The sequence below is a fragment of the Colias philodice genome, chromosome 9 (assembly GCF_061535455.1).
Source record: "Colias philodice isolate Cphi_HAF_F1 chromosome 9, ilColPhil1 Martin Lab GWU primary, whole genome shotgun sequence".
Lineage (NCBI taxonomy): Eukaryota > Metazoa > Arthropoda > Insecta > Lepidoptera > Pieridae > Colias > Colias philodice.
In genome coordinates, this window is record NC_143094.1 from 1,178,598 (window position 1) to 1,206,493 (window position 27,896).

Below are 27,896 nucleotides of genomic sequence, written 5' to 3' on the forward strand. Positions count from 1 at the left end.
CCAACTAGGGGACATGGGACTTCACTAATCATTAGATACTTACTATACGATAGACGTTATCACAAAAAATCTAAAAGAACCATTAGGAGGATTTTCAGCTTTAGAGTAAGAATCTAAATGTTTACCCAATAGTTAACAGCTAACTGATCTAATAGAATACTGACTATATGCTATGCTGTAAAAAAACACTACTTAGTCTACAAACTACAAAGACAATACTAAAGCTTATTGAAAATATTCTTAGTTCTTTTTTTTAATCAATAATTCTTCTTCGTATCAAGCCGGCGCGGCGCCTAAAATTAAAAATACCGCACATAACTGTAACAATGACATCAACGTTTCATTCCCCGTTGTTTAGTTTCCATTGATTGAACTCTAATTTTTGTATCTTTTGATCAGACATCTTCATACGTGGGTCGGTTTGACGGGGGAACATTCTTCCGATGTATTTCCTGTTCAGAATCGATATTCGCTATTTTTTAGTTTCTGATTTTTGTGTGTTCGAATAACATGGTAAGGGACTATTTAATAATGGGCCAGAGGATAATTTATTTTACTTTTTTATTTAAGTACTCTTTATTGCACTAATAACACAAACTGTAAACTTACAGATAGCTTAAACTAAGTACAAGTGCCAGTCTTATCACTTCAGAGCGATTTCTTCCAGACAGGATTACTTTTTTTACTTTGGAAAAACATTTTTCACTTATACCTAAATTAATGTTAAATTTCATTCTTCACGTTTATAATATGAAATTTAAACAAAATATCTTGTGTATGAGTCTTAAAAAAATACTTTATAAAAAATACATTGAAACTTGCTAAATATTGGTGTTTCTAGTATTAATTATATTTTTTAACTTCTTACATTAGGTTCCTATTTCATTGAAGTATGAACAATGAAAGATATCTGTATCTCAAGTGACACTTCAAAAAATTTTGCAGAGATAAAATTAACAAGATTATATCGATATCGGTTAAATGTTCTTAGGTATGTTCTTGAGATTGTGGTTTACAAATAATTCTTATTTCACAACAAGTTTTCATATAGTTTTATTTCACCTAGTTGACTAAGAAACGTATTTTTTATCATGATATAGTTGATAATGAAGATCATAGAAGTTATAAGATGATAAATTGTAAAACTGACATGATTAAAAAGAGCAACTATGGAGTTTCTTGCCGGTTCTCCGTAGATACTGCTTTCCAAATCGATGGTAAATGTTAAAAATGTGTAATGACGTTTCAAAAGTGCTTCTAGAAGAAGTCCAATTGAATAAATAAATGTTTGAGAGTTTGATATATAAATCGTTGTGTATATTTGATAGGTCGGAGAATCGAACAACATCTATGTTTCGATATAGATAGTGATAGGAGTAAGGCAAAACAACATTTGCAACATTCAAAACATAGGTTGCCTGTTGCTACAATGTATTTACAGGTATATCTTAACACAGTAGCCGCAGACAAAGGTTAAATAATTGACATAATTAGAGTTGACCTCACTTAAGCGCTCTTTTAAGGCAATCCTTAATCAGACAGGAATTAAAATAGGAAACTGGTAATGTACGCACGAATTGTTTTATCTCTTTGATTTAATACAAACAGTAACTTCTTTTTCAATCAATCTTTTTTTAGGTATTAGTCTAGATAATTTTAATCACAGACTTAAGACTTAAGATTACTTATTATAGTCATAAAATATACCTAATAAGACATTGAGTCAGTTTGGATATTTTCCGTTAATATAATTAAATAATTATATTTTATAGGCAGGTTTAGCAAAACATCGTCCACATCTTTCCTATTTACTATTTTCAGACAATTAGTAGCCAAGATAAACACAAATAAATTCTTCACTACCATGACACATCTATTTTAGATAATCCTGCCATAAAAACGAACAGAAGATATCGCGAATTTTATGAAATAACATTATCTTTGGCAATAGCAATAAAATAGATTTTTCACGTTCGTAAATCTATCGACAGTTTTATATTTTGTCTATAAAAATTCCGGGTAAGTACGACTCGCCTTGAGCTGTTCGAATTCACGAAGATTTTAATTTATTAAGTATACACAATAATTATGAATAACGATGTGACTGTACATGGCATTAATAAAAACGATAAAAACAATTTCTTTAAGTGTATTTATGAAGTTTAAAACTTACGTACAGAACTACAGAGTAATTTTTAGAGGTATGTCTTATTAATTATCTTTATGTGTGCTAACTTTATCTATTATTAAAATTCTTGTGATAAAAAGTTTTGTAAGACCTCTATATAGTGCTTCAAACGTCGCTTAAATGCTATTAGATTAGAGTATTATTAGATCTTACTAAGATTTTTATTGACACTCGTAGTATCTTTTTCATATAATTTTTACCGTATTCTTTAATCTTAGTTGTATACTTTCTTAACATTGATGGAGATGGAGCATAATTATGCATTTTTTTACTAATCAATTTCCCGAAGACGATACCATTAATTGTCGTTGATAACGACGATAATCTTTTGCGAAACAAACAATAATTCTAAATTGTGCAATGATAGTTTCTGGGTACATCATGCTAACAAAATATAGAAAATGATATTTTAATAATGTATTTTAATCCACATTTTTTGTAGTAACTTTAATGATCTTATTCTCATAATTTACGCACCATACACTCCAATAAACAAAAACAACTAACCTTGCTATATCGTAGAATTCACGCTCAAATGCCTGTCAACCATCATCAAGCAACGAGCGTTTTTCTCGCATTGTTTTGTTCCAACGTTAATGTTCTCATGGCAATACCTGGAAAAAAGATGGTATTTTTTATATAAAAGACATGAGTTTAAAGGTCGATTGAATTGGATTGGATTTGTTTAAGTTTTATGGCGTGGTAAATTAAAAATTAAAAATGCTCGAGTCTTACTTATTCATGTTTATTACACGTCTTGTATTGTAGTATTTATTCAGTGTGTTACATCATGTAAGGTACGACCAAGTTTAAATAATCACTACATAGTATAAAACAAAGTCGCTTTCTTTGTCCCCTTTTGTCCCTATGTCCCTATGTATGCTTAAATCTTTAAACTACGCAATGGATTTTGATGACATTTTTTTTAATAGATAGAGTGATTCAAGAGGAAGGTTTTTATATAATTTATTAGGTTTTAGACAAAGCGGGCGAAGCCGCTATCGAAAAGCTAGTATAGTAATATATTTTAGTAACTGTTAATAATGACCATGGAAGAATAAATAATCAACAATGGCTGTATAAATTTAAATATCCATTTAGCTAATGAACTGCTAGATTTCTGGCTCATTATTAGTTTTCGCTAAGGACACACAGCCCATCCTGAATGAATAATTGCGTGAGCCCTGCGTGACCGATGCAAATCAACGGAATAATTACCCAATTAATATCCAACCTTATTGCCTATAATTTGTGTACTTATTGTCAACCTTGAACAGATTAATGGTAAAAGGTGACTTGATGGACGCAAAAAGATAATTACAATCCGAATGTCAAGATATATATAATTAAAATACGCTTAAACTCATGATACTATTGTATTGTCACCGATCCTTGAGTGTTCAAAGTTTGAATTAAATCTGTCCGTTTAGAGTAGTCTTCAAGCGTAGAGTGAACTGCCTACCTTCTAGGGAAGCGCGTTCCATCTTAGACCACATCTCAGCTTAACATCAGGCGAGATTGTGGTCAAGCGCTTCCCTATTACCAATACAAAAAAAATAAAAAAAAGAGTGGGGTCAAAATCCAGTCTTTGAGTCAGTTACATACAAACATAAAGGTGAAGTAAAAAAACGAAAGTGCTGGAAAATTTATCAATTCTGTATTTGTTATAGACGTATTTAACCTAATTGATTTGGCTATTAAAGTCATAGATGAGTAATAGATCCGGTTTGATCGCATGATTTGACGTTGGCTTCTCAGGAATTTTTGAGGATGGAAGGTTTTTGGTAAGAGGTAACTCATTAGAGAATAACACTCAGTTAATTTGACAAGGAACTGAATTGAACAGACATCGATATCCTTTTAACAAAGTACTTACATGAACAAAAGAAAATTCAGTTGTCCTAACCACTATGTCCCTAACATTCTCCGTACTCTGCGGCCGCACCGCTTTAACAAACCTTTAAACAGAAACAACAATAGATACGTATAATGTATATGAGGCACCATTTTCATATCCCTTCAAAGACTTACCACAACTATTATACATGTAAATATAGCAGAAGTATCAAGTAAGCGGTATTCTATAAAAAGACGTATCAAAACACAATCCTTATCAGACACGTATTGTTATCAGTTATCACGTCCTATCAACGTAAATACTGTATTTACATCTAGAGATATATTTTAAATAATAAGAATATCTTTGTTTAGAATTGTGATGTCACATCCTATTGTTAGATGACAAATGGTGTTTTTGGGCCTTGAAAGTGGTCAAATTTGTTTGATCACAAAAATCTTGTAAAGAGTAGGTACGGAAGTACTGGTCACGGACGAATTCTACCTATACCCGTGGCCCCGTCGTTGATGCGGCTTGACGGAACACAGTGGGGTTTTGGTCGGTAGGAATCCGACATAACCCACGGCCCTTTCCCCGGAGGCCGTGGGTATCTATGCAAGATTTCCCCACTAAAAAAAAATGGTACGGAAGTACTATTTTCTGTTCTTTAGCTTCTTATCAATGAAAAACTCATTATTATTTATCAGTAAGTTAATTACTGTTAAATCATTTCATCATATTTCTCATATAGGTATATCGTGTACACCTCTTGTAATAAACATTAATATTATGTATATTAATATTGTATTACTGATATTCTCTAATTTACAATTCATGGATACAATAATATAACATACCTACATGTCCTTCTTTACTAACGAATTTAGAACCTCCGTCATAATTGGAAAATTGTATAATATGGCATATCTTACCATAGATACTGAAAGAGTATAAATACTTCAGGTCAGGAAAATTTTCACACATGGCACGATCTGATCCCATACTGAGCTTTCGCCTGTGTTATGGAAACCAGATGGCTGATAATCATATACAGGGTGTAATCGTTAAGTGTGCACAGGCGATTTTTCCGTAAGTATTACAGATAACAAAAAACTTTAAACTGATATCGAAAGTACTTAACCTAATGAGTAAAATGGCGGTAATAAATTTTTAAAAATAAATCGAGAAATATCAAAAAAAATATTTTTAAACCCTCCCATACATTAAGTATGAAATATGAATATCCCATATACATTTAATATGAAAGATTTTAACTTTCTTTTTCTTTTTTTGGTTTTCTGCTTTGCTTCTTTCTTTCTTTCTTTCTTTCAAATTTGAAGTGACATTTTCCACGTTTTTCCGGACATTTTCACGCATTTTCCGGGAATTTTCCGAACATTTTCCGGAAATTTCCTGGACATTTCCCAGATATTTTCCACGCATTTTCCGTACATTTTCACGCATTTTCCGGGTATTTTCCAGATATTTACCAGGCATTTTCCGGACATTTCCCTGACATAGCCTGTAAATGTCTGGAAAATGTCTGGAAAATCCCCGGGAAATGCTCGGAAAATCCCCGGAAAATGCCTGGGAAATTCCCGGAAAATAACCGGAAAATGCCTGGGAAATGTCTGGAAAATATCCGGAAAATGCGTTGAAATTTCCGGAAAAACCGTGGAAATGCCTGGAAAATCCCTGGAAAATGCGTGAAAATGTCCGGAAAATGTTCGGGAGAAGCGTGGAAAATGCTCGGAAAATCCCCGGAAAATGCATCTGAAATTCCCGGAAAATAACCGGAAAATGTCTGCAAAAATCCGGAAAATGCGTGGAAAATTTCGGAAAAACCGTGGAAAATTCCGGAAAAACCGTGGAAAATTCCGGAAAAACCGTGAAAAATTCCGGAAAAACCGTGGAAAAATCCGGAAAAACCGTGGAAAATGCCTGGAAAATATCCAGAAAATGCGTGGAAATTTCCGGAAAAACCGTGGAGAATCCCTGGAAAATGCCTGGAAAATATCCGAAAAATGCGTGAGAATGTCCGGAAAATGCGGGAAAATGTCCGGAAAATGCGTGAAAATGTCCGAAAAATATCCGGAAAATATCCGGAAAATATCCGGAAAATATCCGGAAAATATCCGGAAAATGCCTGGAAAATATCCGGAAAATGCGTGGAAATTTCCGGGAAAACCGTGGAAAATCCCTGGAAAATGCGTGGAAATTTCCGGAAAACCCGTGGAAAATTATCTGGAAAATGTCTGGGAAATGCGTGGAAAATCCCCGAAAAATGCCAGGGAAATGCTCGGAAAATCCCCGGAAAATATCCGGAAAATGTGTGAAAATGTCCGGAAAAAGCGTGGAAAATGCCACTTCAAATTTGCGTAGTAATTAAAGCAGAAAACCAAAAAAGAAAAAGAAAGCTAAAATCTTTCATATTAAATGTATATGGGATATTCATATTTCATACTTAATGTATGGGAGGGTTTAAAGATAATTTTTTTGATATTTCTCGATTTATTTTTAAAAATTTATTACGGCCATTTTACTCATTAGGTTAAGCACTTTCGATATCAGTTTAAAGTTTTTTGTTATCTGTAATACTTACGGAAAAATCGCCTGTGCACACTTAACGATTACACCCTGTATAGGTATATATTATTTTAAATAAATACTTAAATATAGATAATATTAGTATTTATTTAGTATATAATCCTAAACAGAGAATTTATATTTCTATACATTTTATACTAGCTGTGCTCCGCGGTTTTACCCGCATTGCTTCGCTCCTGTTGGATTTAGCGTGATGATTATAGCCTAGAGCCTTCCTCGATAAATGGGCTATCTAACACCGAAAGAATTTTTCAAATCGGACCAGTAGCGTAGTTAAATTAGCGCGTTCAAACAATCAAACTCTTCAGCTTTATAATATAAGTATAAATATTAGCAATTTTCCGAAATAAAAGTACGTCATTCGAATGTATCATCGCGTGATAACTATGTAGATATTTGCGATAGCAAAGCAGTTTGCGACAAATTTACTTTGACCGCTCCCTCCTTTCTCACGGTACCTAACTATGCAATAATGTTGCACTTTATCTACAGTTGGCTATTACGTTATGAAAATGCAGCAAGTAGTTTGGTAAGGGCTAAATAAAAAAGGAATTCAGAGCTAGTAGAGTTGAAAAATTCCACGTGTATTTTAATGTATTTTTTAAGCTATTACATAGCTTCTATCGCGGGCCTTGAGCGCGGGGAACGAATCGAGAAATTCCGTAACGAAAAAACCTCACACTCCCCACTCCGACGGGCTCGGAGGTGTGGCTTGAAGGCATGCTCTGCAATAGCTTTACCGCGGCAGTCCCCGAGTGCCACACGTCTTTTTTTTTCATGTATATTCAGGCATGATTCAGGCTCTGGCTGCGCAAACGTAGATAATAAAAGCTAATATCATTCATGATACACAATCTGTGCTAATATTAACAAATTTGCGAAAAGGTTCTATAAGATGATATTATTGTAAACTCCAAATGACATCCAGATTATCTGGTTCTTATTTATCAATTCCACATAATAGTGTAAAAGTGTAAATACAAAGCAATATATTATCCATTCCTTCATATATATCATTTACTAATAGCAATAAATAATTAAATAAGTCAACAAAGAAAAGTTACAAAGGGAGTCACGCTAACTATATCCCATTGTTTTTACATTATTCGTAGAAATGGTTGTTAAAATGTAAAGTAAATATTAATTTTTGAACTAGCTAACTACCTACCTACCTATAATTTATTTTTTAAACCAAATATTTAATATTTATTAAAGTATAAATCAGAAGCGTAGCGTGCCTTGGCGGGGCCCCGTATAAAAATTTGTTTGGGGGCCCTTAGGAAGGGTAAAGATTTCTCACAAAAGAAAAAAAACGCGTGCATAAAATTAAAAGAAATATTTATTCATCATAATTATTAGGGATGTAACGATACCGATACCGATATATCGGCCGATATAATCGGCAAGCCGATATGAAAAAAGTCTACCAATACTTAGTAAACTTTGATTAGGTACCTACTGATTGTATGTGTATTACTTAAAGTTTAACTGACTTTGTAAAATAATAATACTAAATTAAATGGTTTTCTTGTTTTTTGATTTGGCATTTTTATTTAAAAGAATACGTTTTACAGTTGAGTCTTTGTTAAATGTAGGTAACTTTTATGCATAATTCACTATTTATTTTTCTACCAAGCCATCGATATCGGTATCGGTATCGCCGATTTTTTACTACAAGTATCGGTACCGGTATCGTATCGGCAAAATCATGTATCCGGTATCGTTACATCACTAATAATTATCTATCTGTCACTTATTCCAAAATTTTTACAAACAATTCAAATTAAATATACAGGGTGTCCCACTGTTGGTATACTAAGCTCAAAGGAGGTTATAGTTTTGAATACGCTGAGTACGTAAAAAATAATTAAAAAATTCCTGACGCATTTTTGTTTCAAAAAGATGAATTCTTAAAACTCTATGTGTACACCCATAACAAGCAACCCACCCAACTTTGCCACCAGCACGTGAGCTATCGTTTAAGATTATGTTTTCATAGACAAAATGCTCACATTAGAGGAGCGGTATATGCCGGCTGCGCGAAGCTAGAGAAGAAAACATAGATTTTCAGGAAAAATGTAGCGAAAAATTTTTGATGTAATTTTCTTTTTTAAGTATTTTTTACGTGATCAGTATATGCAAAACTACAAGTCCCTTCGCGCTTAGTATACCAATAGTGGGACACCCTGTATACACACAGGAGGCCAGAAAATTGCTTTTTTTGACTTTTGTGATTTTGTCATTTCTGAAAAAAAATTTTTTTTGGGAAGTTTTTAGTAATTTTTGCTTACGCACGTTAGGGGGCCCCCTTGGCGCGGGGGCCCCGTATAATTGATACGGCTGATACGGCGGTAGCTACGCCCCTGGTATAAATTGTATCTAAATTATCAAATTTACAATTAGATTAATTTACATTATAATGTAATAGAGCCATAAAGTATAAATAAATAAATAAATAAATTTTCCTTTCATACCTAAAAAGTTAAGACTACCTAAAACTACCTAAACTAAAAAGTTAAGTAATCCATACTAATATTATAAATGCGAAAGTAACTCTGTCTGTCTGTCTGTTACTCAATCACGCCTTAACTACTGAACCAATTTGCATGAAATTTGGTATAGAGATATTTTGATACCCGAGAAAGGACATAGGATAGGTTTTATCCTGGAAATCCTACGGGAACGGGTTTTTCCTTGAAAACGCGGGCGAAGCCGCGGGCAGAAAGCTAGTTAATGATATAACTAATTACCAAAAGGACATAATATTGAAGCCTTAATAAAACAAAACGTCAAGAACATATTCTACGAATATAATCGTTGTTCCGGTTCCGTAGCCAATCAGTGTATCAGAGAAATAATTTCAAGCGGGAAATTCGAGATTAAAGGAAACCTCAAAAGTTAATTAAAGATTACCTTCAAGCTAACAGCGAGTTTTCCCCAAAATCGTATGTTTTGTAATACATTTCAAGGTAGGATGAATGGGCGCTCCCTAATCTGGGTGCAGTGTCACTAAATATACCATTTTATGTTTTACCAGTACCTACTCGGTACGCGTGTTCAAGACATTTTTATTTGGAAAGGTCACGCTCTACTGCTATTAAGGGTTATTATAAAAACATTATTTTGCTTATAATTGCCACTGGGACTGGACTTAGCACGTGTATGTCAAAACTGGAAACTGTTAAAAATTCTACATGTGGATTGTGGGTTATTTTATGCAGCAAGCATACTTTTAAGATTCTGAGTCAAAAACCAGTATAAGGTTTCCGATTTATCGCTCAAAGCATCTAGTGAAATTGCCTCTCTTTCTCTGTCGTCTTTTCTTAAAATTAAGTTACCAAAAGACCTTTTACATTACCACCTCTTCTTATTACTATAATTCAATAACAGAAAAAAATGTGTACGTGTACTAGTGTACAAACGTAAGAAGTGAAACTTCTTTATGACCTCATTTTTCAAAAAAATAATTTACTATATGCAACTTTACAGAAATATGTACGTCGAATCACGCGTGGTAGGGATAAGAAAAAGATGGCGCGTAACGGAAAAATGTCACGCGTAACGAAAAAATGTTACACTTAATTTTTTTCCAACCCCGATAAAGAAGTTTCACTTCAAAAAATTATAACTATGGAAGTAGATAAAATTTAGGGCAATAGTGTTCATAGTTCATACAGTTACCTACATACTGTATGATGCGTAAAAACGGTGTTTATTACTCAAGGAACCTTTTATCGACGATCAACACAGACATAAGGCAATTTGTCGTATATTGAATATTGATTGAGACCTTTGTTGTTTGAGAAAGAATGCTCACTGAAGGCAAATTGAGGCAAGGTTGAGTTAAATGTCATATTAGTACATACATTCGTCTAGAAAGTATTTTGGGTCATTCATATATTTTGAAAATCTGGAGAAGAGGCTTAACAGACTTCAGACAGAATCTTGTTCTTCATCTATACTATAAATTCTTAGGTATAATATCATCAAAGATTTATCCATGGGTCATTCATATATTTTGTAAGTCTGGAGAAGACTTAGCAGACTTCAGTCTTGTTTATCATCATCTATACTATTGATTCTATAGGTATATCATCATAGATTTATCCAACGCACCACATATCTATACTTAATATTATAAAGCTGAAGAGTTTGTTTGTTTGTTTGTTTGACCGCGCTAATCTCGGGAACTACTGGTCCGATTTGAAAAATTCTTTCGGTGTTAGATAGCCCATTTATCGAGGAAGGTTATAGGCTATATTTCATCACGCTACGGCCAACAGGAGTGGAGCCACAGGGGTGAAACCGCGCGAAGCAGCTAGTGATATAATATTATACTAGTAACCCTACTAAGTTCATGAATATTACACTATTCTTAAGTGTAAACGTATAATTAGATCAATTTAATGAGAGTAGAGCTAATTATTGAAATGAAATTCCGGTTAATTGAATAAATGTTCTCCAAATCCGTTAGACGAATCACTTGAACATCCGTGTTGCATACAAATTGCTATATTTGTAAATAAAGTAACATTTTAGGCAGTTTTCAAGTCTTTTATGGAGACTGCTATAGTTTTGGAATGCTGAATTGGAACATGTAATAAATTATGGGAGACAATAATCGATATCGACTCTTCGTTACATAGTATAAAACAAAGTCGCTGTTGCTGTCTATCCCTTTGTATCACAGCTTTGTATGTTTAAATCTTAATAAAACTATTTTGATGGTTTTTTTTAATAGATAGAGTTGTTCTTGAAGAATGTTTTGGTATATAGGTAATTTGTTAAGTTTTCTACAAAGCGGGCGAAGACGCGCGCGGAAAGCTAGTGAAATATAAGTAAAACAAAATGATTAAATTCATATCTGTATATCTGATCTTGAGTAATCAAAAGCTGTTTCAGTGTATTAAATTTTATCATAATTAAAGCACTATTGCGCAAGTAAAGCCGCGGGCAAGAAATAGTAAGTAGGCCCCAGGTGAAACATAACTATGTCTATAAAACACGTTGTAATGATAACGTTAAACATAAAAGACATTGGAAATTATCGGACAAATAGAAAAACATGTACATTATAAGCTGTTCTCTTTATACTATGCTGATAGTGTAGAATAAATAACTATGTTAGCCCTATTTCCGTGTGATTCACTGTAAAAGATAGCTGATAAGATATAATATGTAGGTTTTATTGAAGTATTTTGAAATAATACGACGTGTTAAGACAGATATTGTTGATATTTTAGACACTTTGGGTTATGAATCACTGATTGCATGACAAAGAAATTCGATCAACAAAGGGTCGGCTTTCTCAATACTTACTCACTTTTCCGATAGTAAACTTATACAATTATACAAATAATTTGGAAAATCCAAAAGTGCACGCCTCATAATTTTTTTTTAATAAATATTTATTAATTATTATTTTTGTTTATTTAATAACAATTAAACCACATCGAATCAGACCCTGAAAAATGAAAGGGTTCTATTCCTGAGCATACTCAAGCGTAAGAGAAAAAAAAAGACTCGATTAGTAAAGTATTTCGGTCGCTATCGTGTTAACAAGAAAAAGGATCCGCACATACAGACACACGGACGTCCAAGACAGAACTTTTTTAAACTGTTTTTTAACTAGTTTAAATAACAAAAATGACATCAAAAATATCATGAACGTTAAAAATAGTGTTTTTTCTTAATATGTGTGTGTATGTATTATCTTACAAGTGCAATGTATGATACATAAAGACATTTTAAGTTTGAAAAATCAGATGTTTTGCGCGAAGTGACAGTAGTACCCACCTCAACGCTTCGCTTATGAGGCGTGCAATACGAGAAATAACAAGATGAATATTTTCAATATCTTCATCATTACCTTACTTCTCACGATATAATATGTATTAGAGGTATGGTTAATTTAGCGAAATACCTAACAAAAATACATTCCATGTTTAATAAGGAATCTGAGCTATAACACAAACTATAATTTTATTAGGTATGCTATATATAGCAGATTCACATACAATAGGAAATTCACGAGATTATAGATATACCTAGAAATATTTATTTATGTCATGGTTGGCTGATATATATTGTTCGTGGGAAAACCTAGACGGGAGTGTATGTTAACAATATTAATTAAATATATCTTCTTAATTATTTATCATGATTCATTATAATAGGAGTAGAGAAATATTCTATATGCTCTAGCAAAAGATTTTATAATTATAATGAATTAATTTATGTCAAAGTTATTATAATATAAAATCCGCTTTAGCTTTCTTTGATGTTGAAAATGTATCTTTAAAAAAGCTTCAAATTAAACTTTAAATTATGCTTTATTGACCAACCTCTGCTTCTGTAGATTATTGGAATCATTACTTATATAAATACCTATAAATTACTCTCTTTATAACATTTACTGCCAAGCATAAGGTCAAAGCCTTTGGCAAGAGACCGCTCAGGACCGGGAAAGGTGGAGAGTTCTCGTCTCGGAGGCCAAGACCCACTTCGGGATTTCAGCGCCACAGGAGTAAGTAGATAGGTACAACATTTAATACTTTAAAATTACATACAATCAAATATTACCTTACTTAATACACATGAATAGAAATCAGCTGTTACTAAATACGCCACACTACAGAATTTGCACCGCGTAGGCGCCGTACTGTGCAATGTCATCATAGAACCGAATCGATTTTATGCGTTCCCAATAGTAACGTAAATAGAGGTTTATTGTCCGGCTGTTGCCGCAAATTGATGTTTCGTTTATTATGTTAGGCTATGATGTATGAACTATGAGGACAGTGAAAGATCTTTTACCTTGTAAGCCAATACAATTTTGATGCAACCGAGTCATTTCAGTCATTTCCAGAAAATTCCGGAGTGCTTATAGAAATGTTATCTCTCTAAGGTAGAGGGACAATGAAAAAAAAAAACGTGTGGCACTCGGGGACTGCCGCGGTAAAGCTATTGCATAGCATGCCTTCAAGCCACACCTCCGAGCCCGTTGGAGAGGAGAGCGTGAGGTTTTTCGTACGGAATTTCTCGATTCGGTCCCCGCGCTCAAGGCCCGCGATAGAAGCTATGCAATAGCTTAAAATTTCATCTGTCGCCTCTTGAAAAGACCCACTAACAATATGGTTTCTAGTATACTTCCTATTGTCACAGTAGGTAATAGTTCCCCACACAATTTCCTAGACTATTTCACAAGCTTTAAGTTTTGTTTCTCTAAATGCACCCTACATCTCTCTCTAAGGTTCTATTCACTTTTATCATAATATAATATATTATGAAGTTCTTCACACCATTAAAGCGTGCGAATGAAGAACAAAACAACATTATGTCCGTTCACACGGAAGTGTTTCCATTTCTTCCGTGTGAAGTGGCTTTATATTTAAATATTTTGAATGGTTAATGATGATACAAAAAGATAGGTGTTTGACCCACATTAAAAATCACAGTTAATAAGTCACATATGTACTTATGCTGTTAAAATAGTCAAAAAATATTTTTAACTATAAGGTAATTAGAATCACTATAAATTACCCTGTATGTCTTTTAATTGGAGACCTTCGAATAAATAATATCCATTACGAAAGCCCAGTGTCCCAGCATTGGGAACATAAAGGGGCTGATGATGATGATTAAATGATAAAATATGAGAAAAATTTGTTAGAAACATGGAAAATGGGTTAAATTGTTTTAAATACATCACCTTAATGGTCAATAAATTGGGCATAAAATATACTTCTAGGGAATCCCGTATTTGTTTACGAACAAACTGAAACTATGACCACTTTACAGCTATCTGTAACATGTCTAAGCGTATTCAATGGCGTTTTATTGTTCATGTAATTAAACAGATGGTGCTATTGGCTATTTTTAAATGATACGAGTATCAAATTATTGTGGAAATATTATTATTAGTTTTAAAAGAAGCTCACTGCAGTTTTGTCTCGTTTTTGTTTCAGTAGAGCAATATTTCACAATATGTGTAGAAATATAGATCATGATTTTCACAGGGTTTCCTTATGGATGGGACTCCAGTTTTAAAATAAAACAATCTAAGATGCTCTCCCTAGTCTTCATTCCAAAAAATCTAAATCGAAAATTTATACAGTACCTAAGATATTTCTTCTTAAAAATTAAGAGAGTATATATTTACACTTTTTAATGCAAAATAGAAACATGTCCAAAAAGTCTCAGTCAGCAGAGATGATCTGTCCATAATATATAGCATATCTTTCAAAATACGGGACTTTACCTTTTCTGTCTTAAAATGATCAAAACAATTATATTAGGTACCACTAATTGGATTTAATTCTTCATCAACAAGTAGATACAAATATCAATTAAATGCCTCAGTTCTAAAGCCTTACATGATTGTATATGTTAGTTTATTTTATATTCGGATTATTAATTTACATATTCGTTGTCATTAAGTGTTAATTCTTCTATATATTTGAATACAAATTCACTGGACCTCCAGCAATCATGTGGAAAGATTGTCAAGAGAGATTGCACGCGTGGTTTTCAGTTCCACGCGTGACTGCGAATCATAAAAAGTGAATGAATGTTGTTCAATTAGCGTTTTTATCTTTCATTGAAGTATCTCGTGAAGTGGACGTCTTATTGTTGGACAGAAGATGAACTGAACTGTACTAGCTGACCCACGCAACTTCGTTTGCTATCAAAAGAAACATATTTTAAAAAACTGCTCCTCAAATAGTTTTGTCTCTTTTGTTTGTTCCGATCCTATTGTTTTTTAATTATTCATTATACGATATTTTAAGATCAATTATTAAATCAGCAACCATCTCCTGATCTATTGTAAACTGTATTTCAGGTCTAATTGGCGTCATGCAGCAGGCTTTCTCAATGAAATATATAGTGGATATTTGTACTGTAACTTTGAAAACTTTCGTATTTATTGTTATAAGGATTGCTTAAATAACCTATTGAGTACGGTGTCATATCAATTGTAATTTTATTTTATTTTTATTTTATTTTTATTAAGAATTTCCAACAAAGAAAACATAATTTAAAAACTCTTAATACTAAAATTGCTTATCGTATAATAACAATATATGTTTCTTTACTTATAGGAAATTACAACAATCGTATATTTAAACGGATAACAATAGTTAGTTTAATGAAAAAATGAAAAAAATTAATTACAATTTCTGATGCAGGAATGTTTGCAATTATACACCAAAAAAAGTTAAATAATAATTTAAATGCTGCATCCAAAGTAGATCCAAAACAAAATTTGCAATAATATCGTTTTTACTAATATTGCTTATTAACCCTTATTTCGAATTTGTCCGTACCACCGGACACGTACTTTAAAAAAATCCACCGCCCCGTCTAATTCTATTTTTGCAATAAAAAAACTACTAAGCTATTGGGAGGTCGATCAAATTTTAGTAGAAAAATAAATTTTGCGTGTAATAACCCAGAGTTTGACAATTGGCGAAAAAATGTCGGCGAAACTGCGCACTAAGAAAGTCTTTCAGGTAATTTATTAAAAAATATTATTTTTTGCCTATGTTGCGTAGATTTTTTATTTGTGTTTTGTGAATTTAGTCTACTAACGTTCAAATAATACGATTTCATAGCTTTTGCTTACGTTATTCTTAATAATTATCGAGTTTTTCACTTGTCCGCCACACCGGACTTCGTCGAAACACAGGTATTTATTGTGTCTTACAGCTTGTCCGTCACGGCGGATCTTGTCGAAATATGGTATGAAAGGTAAAAGAATTGAGTTGTCGGTATTACCAAAACATTACATCTATTCTCAGTACCTATCAACTTGTTAGATACTTCTTATCTACCTAACCTTTACATACGACTTCCCGACGCCTTTGAGTCCAAATATAGAGCAAGTTTTCCCGAACCAGTCGCAGGAACTCAATTTTGCAAACTTACCTTCTATATCGTCTTTACCCTCGTTGCCAACACCTGTGCATGGAAAAAGAAGACTCAGAGAACCATCAGTTGTGACAAAAAAGAGACCCAAGCAAATTCAAAAGCTTTCCCTCTCTTACAAATGGAAACAGAGTACCTTTTTGTATAGAGCCCAGATAGAAGATACTGCAGTAGTTGAAGATCCTCCCGTAGTACGTTCATCTTTAGATTACTTTTTTTCACAGTTTCTTTGTACTTTTATAAAAAATAAAGGCTCTTTTACTATTATATTCTTTTACTTTATACTATGCAACTTCTTTCACGTATTCGATTAAGTCCGCTAGGACGGACAAGTCATTTTTACTAAGATTCGATAATGTCCGGTGTGGCGGACATCGCTTTTCTCCATAAGGGTGGGGGGTAGATTTTTTTTTTCTTTTTTTGGAGGTTTAGAAAAACCATAGAAACTAGGTTATACAATAAAATTTTAATAAGTTTACTATCACCTTCTCTGTCGAAATAAGGGTTAAAAAACTAATGCTGACTACTATTATTATTATTACATATTTACACTTTATTTATTGTGCTGACATGTTTCATTGAAATTATTATTAAGAATACGCTTGAATACCGCAAGTGAATTGTGAAATATATCAATTTCACGCGACTTTGCTGCAACAACGTTGTACTCATGGGTAAGTCTAACTATTGGGGAATGCTTCCCTAAGTTTGTTCGAAATGGAGGAGTTCTGAGTATAGCGCAGGGATATCGAGGGATCCTGGCGGGGACATTAATACATATTCTACCCAATAATTCAGGAGAATCAATACTGTTATTAATTATTTTATATAAGAAAACTATATCTAACATTGTACGTCGAGTTTTTAAGCTCAACATCTTGAAGTTATTGAGCCTGTCCAAATAACTTGTGCAAGTTTTACCAATTCCAGTTCTGAATGCTAGACAACGGACCAGTAATTTTTGTAAGCGCTCGATCCGATTTATATGCGTTTGATAAGTTGGGTTCCAGACTGTACAACAATACTCCAGACGACTACGAACGAAGCTGTTGTAAAGTACAAGCGCTGTTTTAGGATCCTTGAATTCTTTGGAGCACCGTAGGATGAAGCCAAGCGATCGATATGCTGCAGCCAATATGTTGTCGTAGTGAGATGCAAAACGTAATTGTGCATCAAGGTAAACTCCAAGATCGCGGACTACCTTAACCTCTTGCAACAATGAACCGTGAATATTGTATGAAGACTCTATGATCTTGCGGTTGCGCGTGAATTTTATGTGGTAGCATTTATCACAATTAAGGAGCATCATATTACAAACACACCACTCATTTAATTTTTACAGATCTAATTGAAGTAAATTTGGATCTGTTTCTGAATGAATTACGCGAATTAATTTGAGATCATCTGCAAAAAGGTATGGAATAGAGTGTTTGAACACATCTGGCATATCATTAATGAAAACATTGAAAAATAAGGGCCCTAAATTCGAGCCCTGAGGAATACCTGAAGTTGCAATATAACTTTCTGATTGACAACCATTGAGAACAACAGATGATGGCCTGGTATCTAAGTATGATTTGCACCAATTCAAGACGGTGGAAGACACTCCAAGCAGTTCCAATTTCTGTGCTAAAATTGAATGGTTTACCTTGTCAAAAGCCTTTGAGAAATCGGTATAAATTGCGTCGACTTGGTAACCCTGATCAACTGCCTCAATAAGGTAACTTACATATGAGACAAGATTTGTATTTGTGGACTTTTTAGCCATGAAACCATGTTGGGAATCAGAGAGAAGACTATGAAGATGCTTGTAGAGTACATCATAAACCATTGACTCAAAAACCTTTGACAAGGTAGAAAGAATGGAGATTGGGCGATAATTTGAAATGAGGTCACGATTGCCACTCTTAAAAATGGGAACAATTCGAACTTGTTTCCAAACTGATGGAAACAAACCATTGTTTAGCGAGGTATTGAAAATCAGTGACAGGGGAACGGACAGCCCGTCTGCACAACGCGAAAGAAATATGGGCGGGATATTGTCCGGACCTGGTCCTTTGCTCGGGTCCAGGGCCAGTAGTGCTTTTTTAATTGTATGACCTGGTATTGAAAATGTACTGAGCACAGAAGCTACGATGGATGCATTAGGTGAAGACATAGATTTGTAGTCCATGTGTTGTGTAGGATTGAAGACAGAGGAGAAATACTTGGCAAATAGATCACATATATCTTTTGGGTTATTACTAGACTCATTACCAAGTGACATGGTGGAAGGATAAGAAAGACTTCCCTTCCTCAGGTTTTTGACATGTGTCCAGAAATATTTGGGATGGATCTTTATAGAGTTTTCAATATTTTTTAAGTAATTAGTGTAGCATTCTTTTGTTAACAACATTGATTCTTTTCGCAAATATTTAAATTCAATTATATCTAAAGGGTTATTGTATTTTTTTATTCTTTTATGTAAGTTATGCTTTTTATTCAGTAATTTTATAAGTCTAAATGAATACCAAGGGGGATATTTACTTCCACAACTCTTAACTTCAGGGACACATTTTTTAATTATGCTATGAATTATACCATAAAATTTATCCACCATGACATCTACGTCTTCCGTAGGACAAAGCTCCATATTCCAGTTTATATTCTTAAGCATTTCATTAATTTCGTCGTAATTTGCCTTATGGAATTGGAACTTTTTCCTCGGCATGGTCTTATTAATTTTTGGCCTCATAATTGGTATTATATCCAACGGCGGATGAAACCTGTCTACTTCACGAACAGGGTTAGAACTATGAGTAACGCGTATTTCAGCAATATCAGAAAGTATAAGATCAAGAATTTTGTTTTGAAAATTTCGTATATTGTTGTATTGTTGAAGATTATGCAATGCACTAAAATCGGCCAAGCGGTCTTTGAGATAGCCCGTACTTGTGTCAGAGGTAATTAAGTATGGAACCCTATCTTGCGCTACCCAGTTAATACCGGACAAGTTGAAGTCGCCCACAATCAATGTGGGATTATCACAAGATCTCTCCAACACAGCATGGCAATTATCAATGAAATGATCAAACATATCACTCCGAATTGGAGGGGCTAAGTAGACAGCGCAAAGCCTGAGCAAACTGTGCCCATTTGATTTTGTCGAATGCAACTCAATTGTGACCCACAAATCTTCACAGTTGCTCTCCCAGGTATGCATACGCGATGAAACGAGTTTACTAGATACCGCTACCAGAACTCCTCCACCTATACTTTTATGTCGAAAAAGAGGAGACGTTTCCCTATCTCTACGATAAACCGTGAACTTACCATCAAAAATTTCAGAGTCAAAGATGCCGCTACAAAGCCACGTTTCCGTAAATATGTATACATCGTAATCCTCAGACTGTACATGTTGACGCACCTTAGCAAGACTTCCACGAAGGCCTCTAGTATTTTGGTAGTAAAGCTTAATCGAGTTGAATGTTATACAATTTAAAGCACAAGAATATGTCCAGATTGCAACAATTTTACAAAAACTATACTACGACGACAATGAGGAAAGTTTTTCTAAGCTATCTATAAAAATGGTGTTTGACGTTTCATCCTTCTTCATGAAAACTTTCCCATTACGCACCCAAACAAATTTATAATGCTGTTCCTTAGATTTAAGTCTGGCAGCCGCGTAAATGGTTTTATTGGTCGGTGAAAGATGCTCAGTGACATATATAGGTGAAGGGGGATTAGCTGCAATTCCTAAATGGCTGGTATTTAACTTCTCTGTGATATCCTTTTTCTTATTAAATGTGGATGACGCAGCTAAAAACGTGTCGCGTAATCTTGGGCTACTGAATTTCGCAATGATAGAACGTGGCCTAGAACTCTGTGTATTCAGTTTAGCAACCCTTGTACATAAAATAATATCTGTATCCTTAATTTCACATTTAATAACTTTACTAAGTTGAAGGACTGTGTTTATTAGATTTTCGTTACGGTATTCCGGTACGCATTGCAATTCAATGTTACTCGATCGGGCGTGTTGTTCGATCATATTAAGACTTTTCTTCATATCATTTACCGACTGGACTAATTTAATATTGTCCATTTCAAGCTTATTTATCGTGCGACATTTTTCTTCCAAAGTTGATTTCATTTGCTCATAACTAGACATCGGATTATATGCATTTGCATATTTGCATATGCAAATGCATAAAACTCTCTAATTACGGCGTTAGTGCATATTTTAGCCTTTTTCCCCAATCGTGCATATTTCGATAAGTAGCGGGAGTTTTGATTGGTTGACTAACCTTTATTAGCCAATCAGAACGCTCAGCGAGTAAACAAACCCTATTTTGGCATGGTAAAATGGCAAAAAATTACAAAATGGGCTCCATTTTAAGTACATTTTGAGCCATTCAAAATAGGGCTAGATTACCCTTTTGGGGCTAAAAACTTAAAACACGGGTTGAATTTCAAAAAAGGGCTAGATTTAGCCCGGAAAGGTCTAAGGTGGCAACACTGGGCTCGCGGGTGACAAACGTCACAAATTTGTGCTCGCAAAATTTGGTAAAAATGCTTAATAGTATATTGGCACAAAAACTATACTTAATTTCAAGAAAATTTCACTGCTTTTGATTAAAATAAATAAAAATAATAAAGGTTTTTTGATTTTGTATTGTGCATATTTTAGGCATATCAGTCGTTTTTAGTGCATATTTCGGCCTTTTTTAGTGCATATTTGCATGCATATTTTGGCATTTTGTTAGTGCATATAATCCGATGTCTACTCATAACGCTCGTTGAAGAATGATAAAGAATCTTGAAAAGTAGATATTAATTCGTTTATTTTGCCAAAGTGTTCGTTAATAATATTTTTTATTGAATCCCGAAATGCTTGATCAATTTCTTGTCTAATGATGTCCCTCAGCTTACCTCCCGTGATATCTTTTAGTAATGTATTATGTTCTACTTGTGTTTCGGAGCGCTGTGCGTCGCTTGGTACAATGGGCGAATTAATTAAATTTGTTTGAGCTGTAGTTGTTGGGCTCAAGTCCCGAGTCGATCTGGCAGGGGTGTTCGTATTATCTTTTTTAGGTAGTCTGTTAATACATACTGGACATTTCCACAAATTCCTATTTTCCATAGACATTAATTTATATCGTTTATCAGATATATTCGCGCATAATAAATCATACCATTCGTTACAAGCAAAGCACTGCAAGCCCTCTCTGCTTTTTATAACTTTCATGCAACCAGAACAATTTTTTGCAGGCATTTTAATTCGGTTACTATTCCTTTTTAGGGTTCCGTAGCCAAAATGGCAAAAACGGAACCCTTATAGTTTCGTCATGTCCGTCTGTCCGTCTGTCCGTCTGTCCGTCTGTCACAGCCGATTTACTCGGAAACTATAAGTACTACAGTGATGAAATTTGATGGGAATATGTGTTGTATGAACCGCTACAAAAATATGACACTAAATAGTAAAAAAAAGAATTGGGGGTGGGGCCCCCCATACATGTAACTGAGGGATGAAATTTTTTTTTTCGATGTACATACCCGTGTGGGGTATCAATGGAAAGGTCTTTTAAAATGATATAAAGTTTTCTAAAAAACATTTTTCTTAAAGTGAACGGTTTTTGAGATATCAGCTCTCAAAGTCGTAAAAAGTATGTCCCCCCCCCTCTATTTTTATAACTACGGGGTATAAAATTCTAAAAAAAATAGAGGTGATGCATGCTAATTAACTCTTTCAACGATTTTTGGTTTGATCAAAGTATCTCTTATAGTTTTTGAGATAGGTTGATTTAACTGTAATTTATTATATTTGCTGCTACGGAACCCTTTGTGCGCGAGCCCGACTCGCACTTGGCCGGTTTTATAATATTATAATAGATGTTTGAATCCAGCGTTTGATAGTATTTTGCCAATACAAAACAGGGTAAAATGTAAAATGGTATTGCGAACGTTAATACGAAGCAGTGGTCGGTGGCGAGAAAAAGGTCTTAAGCGCCGTGAAAAACGCGTCGCTTACGCGTTTTAATGGTTAACACTTCAACTGTTCGAATGTTGTTAATTCCTTGATGTAAATTTTATATTAACAATCTAAAACTGCATAAAACATGTGATATTATTGCATAAAAACTGCTCACTGATGCCGCACTGAGTCTATATTATAATATTAAACTGATTATATACTTTTAGTCCATTGAATAAAAAGTTCTAGAGTGCGTGAGTTAGTAACGTAAGATGTTTCTTCGGAAACATGTCAAAAGTCCCTAGGTAATAAACATACTAAAACCCCGGGCCACTAGGAGGAGCCCCGGAGTGGGGGGAGGGGGGAAATGGGTCCATTTTTTCATTTTTCGCTTAAATCTCAAAAACGGTACATGTTAGAGAAAAACTTTCAAGGAAAAGTTGAAAGGCCATAAAATTATCTACAAGTTGTACCTGAATCATTTTTTCCTATATCCTACCGTTTCTGAGTTATACGCAGTAAAACATGATTTTGGCTCAAACAATTTCCACATCAATCGATCAAAAAATATTTCTTTCTTCCAAAAAACTAAAATGTGCAACTTGTGACCAGTACTGATAGATTGCTCTTAATTAGGTCTATAATTGGTAAAATAAACACATTCCTCCATGGAAGCCTTTAGGAGGAATCGATTGTCAAAATATTATATTATGGTAGTTTGAGTTACTGAACTTGATCTTTTTATTTTTTTCTTCCAAAAAACTCAAAAGTGCAACTTGTGACCGGTACAGATAGATTGCTCATAATTGGGTCTATCATTGATAAAAATACCAGATTCCACCATGGAGGCGTTTACGGGGAATTGAATTTTATTAGGGTAGTTACGATACTTGAACTTTTTATTTTTTTTCTTCAAAAAAACTCAAAAGTGCAACTTGTGACCGATACTGATAGATTGCTCTTAATTAGGTCTATAATTGGTAAAATAAACACATTCCTCCATGGAAGCCTTTAGGAGGAATCGATTGTCAAAATACTATATTAGGGTTGTTTGAGTTACTGAACTTTATCTTTTTATTTTTTTCTTCCAAAAAACTCAAAAGTGCAACTTGTGACCGGTACTGATAGATTGCTCTTAATTAGGTCTATAATTGGTAAAATAAACACATTCCTCCATGGAAGCCTTTAGGAGGAATCGATTGTCAAAATATTATATTAGGGTAGTTTGAGTTACTGAACTTGATCTTTTTATTTTTTTCTTCCAAAAAACTCAAAAGTGCAACTTGTGACCGGTACAGATAGATTGCTCATAATAAGGTCTATCATTGATAAAAATACTAGATTCCACCACGGAGGCGTTTACGGGGAATTGAATTTTATTAGGGTAGATACGATACTTGAACTTTTTATTTTTTTTCTTCCAAAAAAACTCAAAAGTGCAACTTGTGACCGGTACCGATAGATTGCTCATAATTAGGTCTATCATTGATAAAAAAACCAGATTCCACCATGGAGGCGTTTAGGAGGTATTGAATTTTATTAGGGTAGTTACGATACATGAACTTTTTAACTAACTACCCTAATAAAATTCAATTCCCCGTAAACGCCTCCATGGTGGAATCTGGTATTTTTATCAATGATAGACCTAATTATGAGCAATCTATTTGTACCGGTCACAAGTTGCACTTTTGAGCTTTTTGGAAGAAAAAAAAAATAAAAAGTTCATGTATCGTAACTACCCTGATAAAATTCAATTCTCCGTAAACGCCTCCGTGGTGGAATCTGGTATTTTTAGCAATGATATGAGCAATCTATCTGTACCGGTCACAAGTTGCACTTTTGAGTTTTTTGGAACAAAAAAATAAAAAGATCAAGTTCAGTAACTCAAACTGCCCTAATATAATATTTTGACAATCGATTCCTCCTAAAGGCTTCCATGGAGGAATGTGTTTATTTTACCAATTATAGAACTAATTAAGAGCAATCTATCAGTACTGGTCACAAGTTGCACATTTGAGTTTTTTGGAAGAAAGAAATATTTTTTGATCGATTGATGTGGAAATTGTTTGAGCCAAAATCATGTTTTACTGCGTATAACTCAGAAACGGTAGGATATAGGAAAAAATGATTTAGGTACAACTTGTAGATAATTGTATGGCCTTTCAACTTTTCCTTGAAAGTTTTTCTTTAACTTGTACCGTTTTTGAGATTTAAGCGAAAAATGAAAAAATGGACCCATTTCCCCCCTCCCCCCACTCCGGGGCTCCTCCTAGTGGCCCGGGGTTTTAGTATGTTTATTACCTAGGGACTCTTGACATGTTTCCGAAGAAACATCTTACGTTACTAACTCACGCACTCTAGACCCCCCTTGGAGGGTCTCATTCAATGGACTATTTATAATTCCACTTTAACACCGTATATGAATTATAATTCGCACAGCGATTTATCCGTGCACTCGCGAACTTACTCAAATGTACAAAAACTCAAGTAATAATAACAAGTGTCACATAATATTATGTGCTATTGTATTACTCATCCGAGTTTAATATTGACATAAGAAACGCATTCAACTTATTTACTTGATGCAAGTGTAAATATATTTTGCGACATTGTTAAATGAAACATGTATAGTACTGTATATATATTTTACTCATGGAAAAACATGCTTTTTACGGTCCTATTCTTGGCATTTTCAATAATTTCTTCATTATTCTTAATATTATCTTTGGTATTTTTAAGGCTGTCTGTCAATGCTGTCTGCCTTGGCACGGAAAGGTTCATTGTTTTAATGTTTTTATTGAAATTAACATCTTAAATCTATATTATGTATTAAAGTAAGGTATGTTAAAAATATACCTATCAATCTCGTTAATTTTAATAAATATACACATATTTTATTGTAAAAAATTGTTAACATTTTTTATGAATGAAGACGACAAGAAAACCTACAGGGACGAAATCGAAAAAATATCTCAATTAACATAAAAAAAACTGATAAGATGTTTCTGAATTATTCAGATTGACCTTACGGTGGATTTATTCTCGCTTTCATCTCGGCTTCTTCAAAGGAGGCGGAAGTTTACAATTTGCTCCGTATTTCCCATATCATTATGATTATTATTTATATTTTATCGCTCCTTAACTCTTTATTTTGCTGTGACATTTTCATTGTATTTAGTCACAGTAGTTTTATCTGAAATTCATTTACTTAACTTATACGACGAAACTTGATTTTGTGTTTTGTGTTTGCAATGAATAAGTTCAAATAGCCAATTTTGAATATTCATCAATAAAGGCTGAAGGCTCCAATCCCTGATCGGCAATTTCATTTCTTTAGTATCCCATATCAACTAGTAACCGCTAGAGCCGAGGTAAACTATTAGTCGTCAAAATCTTATAAAATGTAAGATTCTTCTGTACATTGACTCCGTGTCAAAAATGACCATGCAACGGCCGTGACTGCCAATGTTTGACGGTCCGACAAATTATCAGTTTTTATCCGATTCAATGCAACCGATTACAAGTCAGGCGAATCATTATAATAATATGGTAATTCAAATAAAATAAAGATTATGAATATATTCTTATATGGGAATTACTACCTAACTATAAATAGATTGTGACCTGACCGCCTCCTTGGTACAGTGGTTGACGCGTGAGCGTAGAACCGAAGGGTCCTGGGTTCGATTCCCGGTGGAGACGAAGAAAAAAAAATGTCTCGGTCTGGCAGGACACAGAAGGCTGATCACCTACTTGTCCCTAAAGAAAATCGATCAGTGAAACAGATGTATGAATAATGCATCTGCCCCTTACCCCACTAGGGGACACGGGACTTCACACTATAAATAGATTGTGCATTGCCTGAGATCAATTCTTCTAATAATAATGCGAAAGTTTAGAAGAATGTTCCGTACTATTATTAGTATATTGTCTTTTTTGTTAGTCTTTCACACATAAACAGATCGAATCTGTATTAAAAGTAGTTCAGCGATAGATTAAAGGCGGATAAGCACAGAGGCTGCGTTTTAATCGAGTACCACTGACGCTTCTTCTAGATAGTTTATTCAAACCAAGCTCTCAAAATGAATATGTTGCTTTTTAGCAACACCTTCATTTGATCCCGCTCCTATTAGTAACAAACGTGATGTTATACAGCTACATACTAGTTGATACACGCAGCTTTACCCGCGTGACCAAAATTAATTTCCATGGCAATGAGATATTTCACCATTTTCACTCCATAAGTAGCTTATATGACTTTAACTTCCTAATTATCTCTAGACAAAAAATCGTATCATATGTAAAATTTCTCCATTACGTCGTAAAAGAAAGACAAATAAACAAAATTTCGCATTTATAATATTACTAGTAAAGATCCCAGCTTCCGCGATAAATAAACCATCCATCACAAAAATAATTATTCAGTTTGAACCATAGTTCCTGAAACTAGCTCGTTAAACCAAATAAATAAACAAACAGAATCTTCATTTATATTATTAGTAAAAATAATTATATTTCTAATCATATAAATGACGTATGTGTACAAATTACGCGTTTGAAGAGAATATAGACTTGTCTACTGAAACATTTTATACAAAGACGATTTTTGATGAAAAAGATTACGATAATTTTTAAATATTTGATTGTCAATTGTAATAATAAACTCAAAACTACTGAAACAATTTAGAAAATTCTTTAACCAGAGCAAAGATAATTTATTTCAATCAGAAAGGCAACATTTTTTTTCTGAATCATACCCCGGATTCCGGATCCGGCTTGCCAAGAATAAAATGACGAAAAAAGCTCTTTCTAATCTCCTCCATCGTGATGGAAGGCCTAGGATCGTTCACTATCAAATAATTTATTTTCTACCGTGACTTCGAACAATACAATTCAGGGCCGGTCACCAGCACCAATATAACATGTACAATCTCTATATACAAAAAGGAAAAAGGAATGCCTGTTTATCCTGGTCACCGCATCACGTTCAACAGCTGGACCGATTTCGATAATTCTTATGTTGATGTGTTCGTTATTTTCAGGAAAATCTTAAAAAAATTGCGAATAAAATTTTCCATTTACTTCGCGTTTTGACAATTTACGCGAGTACAGGACAAAGTCTGTCCGAACAGCTGGTACTACATGGTATAAAACAAACTTTCTCTGTCCCTATGTATGCTTAAATCTATAAAACTGCGCAACTGATTTTGAGGATGTTTTTTTAACAAGAAACGTTTTATATATAATTTATTAGGTTTTAGACAAAGCGAGCGAAGCCGCTGGCGGAAAGCTAGTACCTATAAAGTAACACATAGTTGTAACAAATACGTGGCAAATTGGCGTTGCTGCGCCTTTATCAGGCCTTATCGAGTTTTTATTGG

At 33.8% G+C, this 27,896-nt stretch overlaps 2 protein-coding genes across 3 annotated transcripts in view; both read right to left on the reverse strand.

Annotated features, from left to right (window-relative positions):
* The window catches only part of LOC149485565 (uncharacterized), a 44,400-nt gene that overhangs the window by 10,190 nt on the left and 6,314 nt on the right, over window positions 1-27,896 (reverse strand). For both annotated transcript variants that reach the window (XM_089698832.1, XM_089698831.1), the window contains exon 2: window positions 2,696-2,802. The gene's annotated coding sequence lies outside the window, so the exon portion shown is untranslated. The remainder of the gene's footprint in view (window positions 1-2,695; window positions 2,803-27,896) is intronic.
* LOC149485566 (uncharacterized) lies at window positions 18,503-22,417 on the reverse strand. The gene is made up of 3 exons (XM_089698560.1): window positions 21,336-22,417; window positions 21,081-21,094; window positions 18,503-20,754 (listed from the first exon to the last, which is right to left on the reverse strand). The coding sequence occupies exons 1-3, from the start codon at window positions 21,814-21,816 to the stop codon at window positions 20,086-20,088; spliced, it is 1,164 nt and encodes a 387-aa protein (XP_089554686.1). The 5' UTR covers window positions 21,817-22,417; the 3' UTR covers window positions 18,503-20,085.